Source organism: Typha angustifolia, chromosome 13 (assembly GCF_048772165.1).
Source record: "Typha angustifolia cultivar Huaian chromosome 13, ASM4877216v1, whole genome shotgun sequence".
Classification (NCBI taxonomy): Eukaryota; Viridiplantae; Streptophyta; class Magnoliopsida; order Poales; family Typhaceae; genus Typha; species Typha angustifolia.
The window spans coordinates 15,839,192-15,851,475 of record NC_133251.1 but is presented as its reverse complement, the minus strand read 5'-3'; the positions used below and the strand labels follow the sequence as shown (position 1 = coordinate 15,851,475).

The window sequence follows — 12,284 nt, the reverse complement described above, 5'->3', positions numbered from 1 at the left end:
CTGGATGAGAAGCTGAAGGTGAGCCACCTCACCCCGGAGAACGAGTGGACAAGGGACAAGCAGGTTGCAAAAGCAGGTTCTGTCCTAGCCTTTGAAATCAGCAGGGTTGTGACTGCCCCGAACACTGAGCCAGATGGATGGATTTGGTGGCCGCACCGTAGTGGCAAGCCAAAAACCAAATCGATCTATTCCTTTCTCCTCCCTTGCAGCCAGCAAAGCTGGGAAGGATGGAAAGTTTTGTGGCGGCTTCCAATGGCGCCGAGAGTTGGTGTCAACGAGTAGCCAAGAGCCGTGGTGTGTCGAGCTGTGCAGCTCGGAGAGGATTATGCCAAACCGTCTGTCCGCAGGAGCCACCAAGCATGAGACAGGGGTGTAGGTGGAAGGCTCCACCCCAAAGTGGGTTAAGGTAAATGTGGATGGCGCATTCTCTAATGGCGATTACCAAGGAGGAGCTGGAGCCATGCTACGAACGGCCCATGGCTCACTTCTGCAGGTGGCCTGGGAGCCCACGCAAGGGTGCTCAGCGGTCCTAGCTGAGGGTTAGGCCCTCTGGCTCAAGTTTGTTGAAACCGAGACCGATTCCCTCGAACTTGCTGAAGATCATGAAGGTGGAGATTTGCTGCCCATGGAAACTCCACGGTTAGTTGCTGAGTGCAGGCTGCTATTTAACTCTTTTTCGAATTATCGCTTGTTGCATGTATTAAGAGAAGAAAACTGGGCGGCCAAACGGGATAAGAGCAAGTCTAAATATGTTTTGATGGGTCTAGGTGAACCCATTTCTCTAGTCTTGTGTAATTGCCTTACTTTCGATGCCTTGACCCTACCTAGAGGATAGGCCAGCTGAATATACCTCTCCTTTCAAAAAGAAAAAGAAAAAACATTATAAAGATATTTGCAAAAGTATAGAAAATGACATCGTACTCCTTATTGAAATGAAATTAATTTAGAATAATTTTGGAGTAAACTTTTTTGTCATAGATATAAAACTTGGGTTGATACAAATAAAATTTTATAATGTATATTTAAATTAATTTAATATTTTTTATACAGGTAATTTTATAAATTAAAGTTGCCCCCTCTTTGTAAAAAAAAAGTTTCTCTACCACTTACCTTAGATATTAACGTAGTGTTTTATTCGTGCATAAAATTATTTATTAATTAATTAAAATTTTGATTAAAATTTATATAAGATAAGTAACGTAATAAGTTATGTATAAAATATTATCACAGACTTTATATAACTATTATTTTAAAATAAATTAAAATTAAACTTAAAAATATAATTATGTTTTAGAACTAAATAATAAAATATAAGTAAATTATAGACGTTATTAAGTTTTAAAATATGAATAAAACTATTCTTAACAAATTTTATACACGAAAGAAAGCTGTCTTATGTAACACAATTGCAGTTTTTTCCACGGCAGAGATAGGATTGGCAGAGTTACAATGACATTTCTTAATTTTCATAGATCTTATCAACTATCTCGTCACTGGCAAGATATAAAGAGGATGGTAGGCCAGACGGTAATGAGTAATGAAGATTTGATGTTAAAGTTACGGCATTAAACGTATCAGAAATCATTTAATAAAAATTATTAATTGCTTTCTCCTAATCAAAACGATTAAGATTAAATAATACTAAATAAAATTAATCAGAAGTCGGTGATATGAATCGAAAGTATCTGTCATTTGTCTAAATTATATGAATAAATTAGTTATATTTTATTTTTCTCTCCTAACTATATATTTTTATTATAAAAAATAAAAATAATAATAAATTAATAAAAGTTGACACTTCTATTATTATAAAAAAATTGCTTAAATTCTAATTTTTTTATCGATTAATTTAGTCACATATAAAAAATATCTTATATACCTTTTAATTTATTACCAGATAAAAATTATTTTTATAACCAATTAATTCATATCGAATCATTGCTCAAAACATATTGAAACTTAGTGTGATGGACATTTGACTAACGGAAACATGTTTCAGGCCTTGCAAATTATATAAGTTACACATACATATCGAGTTTTGTTACGTTTAGGACCGTTAAGCTTGACGAGCGACTCGGGCTTAGCTCGGCTGAAGCTCGAGTCCGGCTTGGCTCGGTTAGAGTTGAGCCGAGCCCGAACCATTGTTACTGACTCGAAATTAATATTAAGCCAAGCTTGAGCTAAAGCCAACTCGGCTCGATAGCTACAAGTAAGGACACATAACATAAAGAAATATTGACACGTATCCCTCACCTACCTCATCCTTACCTGTGACCCATCCTCGCCTACCCTACCCCTACCCTCACCTTCACCTTCACCCTCACCCTCACCCTCACCCTCATTCACCCGATCACCACTCATAGAATCACCCTACGGGCCACCGGCTTGATAACTATAACTAAGGACATGTAGCATAAAGAAATATTGTTACATGTCCCTCACCCACCCCACCCTCACATGTGATCCATCCATCATCCTCACGCATCCTTGCCTACCCTACTCCTACCCTCATCCTCACCCTCACCCTCACCCTCACCCTCACTTTTTAACCTCACTTTCATCCTCACCCTCACTTTCAACCTCACTTTCACCCTCACCCTCACCCTCATCCACCTTATCACCACCCATAGCATCATCCCACGGGCCGCCACCTCCTCCCTCTTCGTCGGCCTCCATCGGCAAGCCACCACCACGATGCCACCTCCTCTTTCGTCGGTCTCCACCTCCTTCATTCACCATCTCCTCGTCATTACCTCCTCCTCCATCCGTCTCTAACTCCTCCTTCCATCCACGTCGCCACCGCCTCATCTTCTAATCAAGCTCGAGCTTTGCTCGGACTCGGTTAGGCTCAGCTCGAATTGAACTAAGCCGAGCCTGAGCAGAATTATGAGGCTAGAAAGTAATTTCGAGCCAAAGCTAGAGTCCGACACCCTTAGCTACGTTAACTCGTTTAACCCATAGTTACGTTAAAAAAATTTTATGGACCCACCCCACATTATACGAATATAATATCATAGTCTAACAAGACAATGATTTGGAGAAAAATACACAATCTTTGGCTATAAAAGCAAAGCAAATTGATTGGGAAAACTCAAAACCATGTTGCAACTTTTGCTCGAGCCATCTCTGCTACCTGTTCTCTTCTTCTTCCCTCTCTTCTTACTACTATTAATTCGGGGAAGAACCCACAAAACCAATCTCCCACCCTCACCTCCCAAGCTTCCAATTATAGGAAACTTGCACCAAGTTGGTGCACTTCCTCACCGCTCTCTTTATGCTCTCTCCAAGAAGCATGGGCCTCTCATGCTTCTCCACCTCGGCGAGATCCCGACGTTGGTGGTCTCATCCCCGGAGATGGCCCGAGTGATCATGAGAACTCATGATCACATCTTTGCTTCGCGACCGCAACTGAAAGGATTTGATATCCTTCTCTATGGAGCGAAAGATATCGCCTTCACGCCTTACTGCGAACACTGGAAACAAGAGAAAAAGCTTTGCACCATTCACCTCCTAAATACGAAGAAGGTGGAATCATTTAAGCATGTTAAAGAAGAAGAAGTGAGATTTGCGATAGCGAAGATATATAAAGCTCAAGAATCATCAAAGCCTATAAATTTGAGTAAACTGTTAGATGATTTTGCGAATGATACCATCTGCAGAGTTGTCTCTGGTAAGTTCACTAAGGAGGGAGGAAGGAATATTTTGTTCCGTGAGCTTATAGAGAGGACCGTAGAAATTTTTGGGGGGTTTAATTTAGTAGACTACTTCCCTAGGTCGGCTTGGGTGGATTTTTTCTCAGGGTTTAGCTCCAGGACAAGAAAGTTGGCTAAGAGATGGGATGATGTCCTTGAGGATGTGATAAAGGAACACACTATGAATCGAGTTAAGAACAATAGGCAGGAGAATAGAGACTTTGTGGATGTGTTGCTCTCACTTGAAGATGATCTACAGATGGAGTACGGACTCACAAAGGATCACTTGAAAGCTCTTCTACTGGTAACTTCTCCAATCTCATGTGCATCTCTTCTTACAAGCACGTATATTTTGTTTTGCTTTTTGTTTTTTTTATTGATCATCAAATAGTAGGGTAACTATATAGTAGATAAAAAAGTAAGCATATTTTAATGAGTCCAAATCAGGCCCATGTGTACATCTGACCGTGGTTTTCGAAGCTCATCTATATTAAACAAAATATAATTTTACTTAATTAATTCTTTTTTTCTTTTGATGTTTAATTGGGACAGGATATGTTTTTTGGTGGGACGGATAGCTCTTATATAACTTTAGAGTGGGCAATGGCAGAGCTTGTGAAAGATTTAGAAGCCATGAAGAAACTACAAGAAGAAGTAAGAAGAATAGCTCATGGAAAAGAGATAGTTAAAGCGGAGGATTTAATTGAAATGAGCTATTTAAGAGCTGTTATAAAGGAAATTTTACGTTTACACCCTCCTGGTCCCCTTTTGATCCCAAGAGAATCTATGGAAGATTGCCAAATTGAAGGATACCAAATATCTAAGAGAACAAGAGTTATCATTAATGTATGGGCTATCAGTAGAGATCCAAAGTATTGGGAAGCAGCAGAGGAATTTCACCCTGAAAGATTCATAGGGAGCTCTATAGATTATAAAGGAAATGATTTTCAATTCATACCATTTGGAGCTGGGAGGAGGATTTGCCCTGGATTAGGTTTTGCAATCTCCACAGTGGAGCTCATGTTGGCTAATCTCGTGTACCATTTTAATTGGGAGTTACCTCATGGTGTGGTGAAAGAGGAGATGAACATGGCAGAGAATCCTGGACTTACCATGCGTATGAAGGAAAATTTATATCTTGTTCCAAAATCATATAAGTAAATATGAATATTGAAGATGATCACGTGCTAAATTATTGCTATTTTATTTTCTTCCGTCGTCCTCACATAGCCAATGTTTAATGGAACGTGGTGTCATATGATGTCAATTTATAATTAATATATTAAAAAATTAATTAGTATTTTAAGTATTTTTCAATCTTGCAAATATCCCCTTTTCAAATAACTACAAGTTACTCTATATCATGATAATATTTGCACTATTAATCTCAATATAAAGTATCTTATAATTTATTTATTGGCACATTAATTGATATTACTACACACAATGAAATTACACACTCATATATGATTAAATCACCTGAGATATTGCTCCATTGTTAATTTAAGGAGATTACTGATTTCCATGTATTCACTCACTTCCTAGGCCTGCAGATTCTATTCTTAATTTCCAATCATACTTTGTATGGGCCATGGACGACTCATAGAAGCACTGACTGATTTTGCTCATTAAATATTAGTTCAAAAAATAGGTATAGTTCGTGGATAAAGTCTATTACCGACGCACTATAGAATAGGATCTTATTGGTTATCTACCACACGTTACTGGGTATCCAATCCATGCCTTCTCATGTGGTGGATAACCAACGAGATCCTATTTTGTGGTGTGTGATTAACAGGCTTTATCCGCGAACTGTACCTATTTTTTGAATTTATATTATATGAAAGAAGAATTTGATGGATCAAATCATCCAGGGTTTGTATGAGAAGAAGTTTAAACAAAATCTAAACTTCTCTTCTATTTCAATTAAATAATAATAATAATAATAATAATAATAATAATAATAATAATAATAATAATAATAATAAATAGGGGTGTCAAGCTTGTTGAGCAGCTCGGGCTCGGCTCGACTAGAGCTCGAGTCCGGCTCGGCTCACTCAAAGCTGAGCCAAGCCTGAGTCACTGAAAGAGGCTCGAAATCAATATCAAGCCGAGCTTGAGCTGAAGCAGGCTCGCTCAGGCTCGGCTCGATTAGCTCAGTATAAAACTAAATTAGAAAACCTAATCCCCAAATCTAAGTCCCACATCCTCTCCCCGCCTCCTACCCCAAATCTAATTTCCCCATGTTCGTCCCCTAGAACTACCGTCGCCTCTTCCTCCTCCTCCTCCTTCGACAGTCGGCAGTTAGCAATTCAGAACTTCGACAGTCGGCACCCGTGCTAGTCATCTCCTCAAGCTGCCGCGGTGTCGCCTTGTCAAGTTGCCACGGACCTACGGCAGTCATCTCCTCTAAGCTCCGCCTCACCTTCCTTCTTTAAGCTCAGCTTGGGCTTGAATTGGTTCGGTCCAGCTCGAGCCAGCTCGGCTTGAATGAGACTTGATAATATGCTTGTTTCAGGCTTGGGCTCGACTCGGGCTCGATTAGGCTCAGCTCGAGCTGAGGCGAGCCGAGCCTGAGCCTGAGCCCAATAAAGAAGCTCGAAATTAATTTTGAGCTGAGCCTGAGCAGCAGTCGACTCGCTCAGGCTCAGCTCGTTTACACCCCTAAAAATAAATATATGTCACTTTATTAACGCAAATAGCACACGGTGTGCGTTTTATTTCTTTTTATAGATATTAATATTATTATTTAATTACTATCGTAATTAATTATTATTATTTTTTTATCGGATTGATTTGATATCTATTATTGTTAAGATCGTTTCAATTGTCACAGTATTGATATAAAAATTCTCCCATTAAATCCTAAAGTAGGAATTAGAATATCAAGCTCGCAGTCAAATATTAAATTGGAAGAGAATATAATGTATCAATGCCAACCAATTAATCACATTGAAAAGATATTTGCAAAAGTATAGAAATGAGGTCGTACTCCTTATGGAAATGAAATTAGTCGAGAATAATTTTGGTAAACTTTTTTGTCATACATAGATATAAAACTTGGGTTGATACAAATAAAATTTTATAATATATATTTAAATTAATTTAACATTTTTTATATAAGTAAATTTATAAATTAAAGTTGCCCCCTCTTCGTAAAAAAGAGTCTCTATCACTTACCGTAGATATTGACGTGGCATTTTGTCCATGCACTTACTTATTTATTAATTAGAATTTTGGTCAAATTATGTATAAATTAAGTATTGTGATAAGTTATGTATAAAATATTATTACAAATAGAATTTATGATAAAATCATGCACATTTTTTAAATAATAATTTTATATAGTTAACATACTTAATATTTACAGTTAGTAACTAAACACATCTTGCATGAATTTATTCAAGGTTAGAATTATGTTTTAAAACTAAATAAGAAAATATAAGTAAAATGATGGACGTTACTAAGTTACATTTGAAACATACACGAAACGAAGCTGTCTTATGTAACACAATTGCAGTTTTTCCACGATAGAGATAGGATTGGCACAGAGTTATAACGATATTTCTTAATTTCAATATATATTGTTAACTATCTTGTCACGGACAACATATAAAGACAATGGCCCGTGACTCGTGAGACAGTCAAAAGTGCAATATTTTAATTAATTTCACCACTCCATTTATTTTGGTTGTATTTGCTGTTACAACTACGGCTAGGGGTGTAAATCAAACTTGAATTGGAATTAATTTTGAGCCAGAATTTTTCATCAAGTTTGAACTAAAATAATTTTAATTTAAATCAATTTTAAGTTTATTCTAAAGTCAAATCGAACTCGAGCTTAAACGAACTGCTTAATTAGTAATTTTAAGTTATTTTCGAGCTCGAGCAAATTTGAATTGCTTTAGATTTGAATTAAGTTTGAAATAAAATCTAATTCAAAAATAAAGATATAAATATTACTAAAATATAAATTATGAGTAATAAAAATAATTATGTAAAATTACAAGCAGATATATATATATCCTTATCAGGACAGAGGATCATGGTTAGATATCAAGCTTGGAATCTAGTTTCAAACTTATCCATATTGAGCCGAGCTTAAGCCGTCCAGATTATTTTGACAGCCATACGGCACTAAACGTGTAATGAAACAAAGTGATGGACATATGAGCTGATAATAGCAGAAACACGTTAGTCTACTAACTGTTCTTAAGAAAAATAAGCAGAAACATGTTTCATGCCTTCCAAATTATGCAAGTTACAGATAGATATAGGGTTTCATTACGTTCAAAATATTTTGGACCCCTCATTATACGAATATAATATCATAGCTCAACAAGACAAAATGATTTGGAGAAAAATATGGCCCTGTAAAAAATAAAAATAAAAGTAAAAATAGTGGAATTCTGTGACAACCTTTGGCTATAAAAGCAAAGCAAAGAGATTGGGATAACTCAACCATGTTGCAACTTTTGGTTGAGCCATCTCTACTACCTCTTCTCTTCTTCTTCCCTCTCTTCTTACTACTATTAACCAGGGGAAGAACCCATAAAACCAATCTCCCACCCTCACCTCCTAAGCTTCCTATTATAGGAAACTTGCACCAAGTTGGTGCACTTCCTCATCACTCTCTTTATGCTCTCTCTAAGAAACACGGGCCTCTCATGCTCCTCCAACTCGGCGAGAACCCGACGCTGGTGGTCTCGTCTCCGGAGATGGCTCGAATGGTTATGAGAACTCATGATCACATCTTTGCTTCCCGGCCGTCATCGAAGGGGTCTGATATCCTTCTCTATGGAGCGAAAAATATCGGCTTCGCGCCTTACTGCGAACACTGGAGGCAAGCGAGAAAACTTTGCGCCATCCACCTCCTGAGTACCAAGAAGGTGCAATCAATTAAACATGCGAGAGAAGAAGAAGTGAGCTTCGCTATCGCGAAGATTTATAAAGCTCAAAAATCATCAAAGCCTATAAATTTGAGCGAAGTATTAGACGCTTTTACAAATGATATCATCTGCAGAGTTGTCTCTGGTAAGTTTTTTAGGGAGAGAGGTAGGAATATTATGATCCGTGAGCTTATAGAGCGGAACAGAGAAATAATGGGGGGGTTTAATTTAGCGGAGTACTTCCCTAGGGTTGCTTGGTTGGATTTTTTCTCTGGGTTCAGCTCCAGGGCAAGAAAGGTGGCTAAGAGATGGGATGATGTTCTTGAGGATGTAATAAAGGAACATAATATGAATCGGGTAGAGGATAGCAATCAGGAGAGTAGAGACTTTGTGGATGTGTTGCTCTCACTTGGAGATGATCTACAGATGGAGTATGGACTCACAAATGATCACTTTAAAGCTCTTCTAATGGTAACCACATTAATCTCTTATAAATCTCTTTTATCGTAGGCTAATTATTAGATATGGAAGTAGATTATTCCTTTATTATATATATATATATATATATATATATATATATATGTTTGTTAGATAATAATGAGCCAAAACCATACATATATATATATCTTTTTGATTGATTATTCACTCTATGTCAGCTCCAATGTTGACAGGGGTATTGAAAACTATAATCTCTTTGATAGCTGAATAGAACTCAACCAATAAGCTATGCATTTTGTTTTTAGATATTTAATACCAATGTGAATCTGAGTACTTCGTAGATTTTCTAAAGCCTCGTATGAAGTAATTTCGTGCATCTTGGACAAGTGTCAAATATCAAACTTATCTGCCATAACTACTATCTTATATATACAGCAGCAATTTGCAAACAATATTCTCTTTCCAAAGATTTGCCATCATATTTTGATGATATCAAGTGTCCTGAATTACTGGTTCTAACTCCTAAAGTGATATGAACTTAAATGCAATTTAAGATCTTTTTCTATCTCACTTTTCATTCATTTTTTTTAATTTATTTTTCTTTTGATGTTTAATCATGATAGGATATGTTTTTTGCTGGGACTGATACCTGCTATATAACCCTAGAGTGGGCAATGGCAGAGCTTATAAAAGACTTTGAAGCCATGAAGAAACTACAAGAGGAAATAAGAAGAATAGCCTATGGAAAAGAGATGGTTAAAGAGGAGGATTTAATTAAAATGAGCTATCTCAAGGCTGTTATAAAAGAAGTTTTACGTTTACACCCTTCTGCTCCCCTTTTGATCCCAAGGGAATCTATGGAAAATTGTCAAATTGAAGGATACCAAATACCCAAGAGAACAAGAGTCATTATTAATGCATGGGCTATTAATAGAGATCCAAAATACTGGGAAGCGGCAGAAAAGTTTCATCCTGAAAGATTCATAGAAAGTTCTGTGGATTACAAAGGAAATGATTTCCAATTCATACCATTTGGAGCTGGGAGGAGGATTTGCCCTGGAATAGACTTTGGAATCTCTATAGTGGAGATTATGTTGGCTAATCTCATGTACCATTTTGATTGGGAGTTACCTCATGATGTGGTGCGAGAGGAGATGGACATGACCGATACATTTGGGCTTACCGCGCGTAGGAAGGAAAATTTATATCTTATTCCAAAATCATATGAATAAATATGAATATTAAAATAGTCATGTGCTAAACTATTGCTATTATATTTTCTTCCGTTGTTGTAAGGTAGCCGATGTTTAATAAAATGTGGTGCCATATGATGTCAATTTAGAATTAATGTATAATAAAAATTAATTAGTATTTTAAGTAATTTCCAATATTGCAGATATCCCCATTTCGAATAAATACAAGTTACTCTATCACAATAATATAATGCACTATTAATCTCAATAAAAGGTAGCCTATTATTTTTCTATTGACACATTATTTGATATTATAAAATCACCGGAGATATTGCTCCATTGTTAATTGGAGGAGACTATTGACTTCCATGTACTCACTCACTCACTCACTCACTCACTCCCTAGGCTCGTAGATTCTATTCTTAATTTCCAATCATACTTGTATGGGTGCATAGATCGCTCATAAAAACACCAACTGATTTGATCATTAAATATAAGTTCAAAAAATAGGTATAGTTCGCGGACAAAATCTGGTATTCACATACCATAGAATAGGATCTTGATGGTTATCCATCACATGTTAACGATTACTGGGAATCTAATTCATGCCTCCTCCTGGGGACAACGACAAGCAGGACAGCCAAGCTATAGAAACTTCCTACGGTCACTCACTTATCATTGATAAGCAGCGAGTTAAGCAAATTATTATGATTTCCCCTTTCTGAAAGTGAAACGGAAAGAGATAACTATAAAATTCCTACAGTTGAGGTTGTAGACAATCGGATGCGGAATTATTACTTCTTCGTTTTGGTCAGCAGAACTTATCCCACTTACCGACCAACTCTAGTAGAGTTGGTAGGTACCTTACTCATGACCAAGGAGGTCATGAGTTCAACTCCAACCCCAAACAATATTGTGGAGAAATTGTTTGGTGGTTGGTAGTTTGGTGGCTTGGTTTGATTCGGTTGATGACTCGACAGTGCAGTTAGATTGGAAGAACAGCTTGGCAACGCAACAGCTTGGAGCAGGTCTCAGCGGCGTTTGATTTGAAGTAATTGTTCGGCGACGCATATGGCTTGAAGCCTAGACTAGATAGCTAAAAGCTCGGTGGGGCCTAAAGTGCCTCTGTATCTAGGGAGGGTTGGCCCTTTGTCCAACCCATATCTAGTCTTCGGGCTCATCAATGATCAAAAAAAAAAAAAAAAGAACTTATCCCACTTGGCGATGACTCATGATCATATTAGTTCTAGTAACTTCTATATACATATCCTCAATTATTGAGCTTCTGTCAGTCAAAAAGAATAGGGAACTTGCACCAAAAGAGTAGTTATACGTACTTACTACATGCGATCTCCTATCTCAATGAATGGCACCACTAGCTTTTCTCTTGCTCTTCGCTCTTATCTCGCCTTACTGCGAACACTTAACGGTGCAATGGTTTGAAGTAAGCCTCAACGAGGTTTGATTCGGAGTAATTGTTCGGTAACGCATATAACTTGAAGCCTATACTAGACAGCTAAAAGCTCGGTAAGACCTAAGTGTTGCCTTTATATCTAGAGAGGATTAACCCTTTATCAACACATATTTAGTTTTCAGACTCATGAATGATAAAAAAAAATCAATATAATCATTTATTGATAGTATCCCATGAGTCGGTTTCAATGATTATATGTGTTGATAAGCAGCCCAGCTACAGAAATTTCCTCCGATCACTCCATCACTATAGTAGCTAGTCATTGATAAGCAGCGAGTTAAGTAAATTATTATGATTTCCTTTTCTGAAAGTGAAACGGGAAGAAATATCGATAAAATTCCTACAGTTGAGGTTGTAGACAATCAATTGGTTGCGGTATTATTTCCCCCATTTAAATTTTCACCGTAATAGATCAATGTAATCATACCAATAGGTACTTTTCTCATGATCAAAGAGGTTATAGATTCAATACTAACTCTAAATAATATTATGAAGAAATTATTTAATGGTTGGTTAGTAGTTTGATGTGACTTAGCTCGATTCGATTGATAGTTTAGCAGTACGGTTAACATGGAGGAATAGCTTAGCAACGCAACGG

The 12,284-nt window shown here is 37.0% G+C and overlaps 2 protein-coding genes across 2 annotated transcripts; both read left to right on the top strand.

Moving 5' to 3' along the window:
• Window positions 1–2,604: 2,604 nt before the first annotated feature.
• On the top strand, window positions 2,605–5,001 carry LOC140774938 (indole-2-monooxygenase-like). Its single transcript, XM_073118127.1, has 2 exons — window positions 2,605–3,996; window positions 4,245–5,001. Exons 1-2 carry the CDS (start codon window positions 3,100–3,102, stop codon window positions 4,851–4,853), a joined length of 1,506 nt encoding a protein of 501 aa, XP_072974228.1. The 5' UTR covers window positions 2,605–3,099; the 3' UTR covers window positions 4,854–5,001.
• A 3,064-nt stretch (window positions 5,002–8,065) lies between these two features.
• On the top strand, window positions 8,066–10,396 carry LOC140774187 (indole-2-monooxygenase-like). Its single transcript, XM_073117075.1, has 2 exons — window positions 8,066–9,052; window positions 9,643–10,396. Exons 1-2 carry the CDS (start codon window positions 8,156–8,158, stop codon window positions 10,249–10,251), a joined length of 1,506 nt encoding a protein of 501 aa, XP_072973176.1. The 5' UTR covers window positions 8,066–8,155; the 3' UTR covers window positions 10,252–10,396.
• The last annotated feature ends 1,888 nt before the right edge of the window (window positions 10,397–12,284 follow it).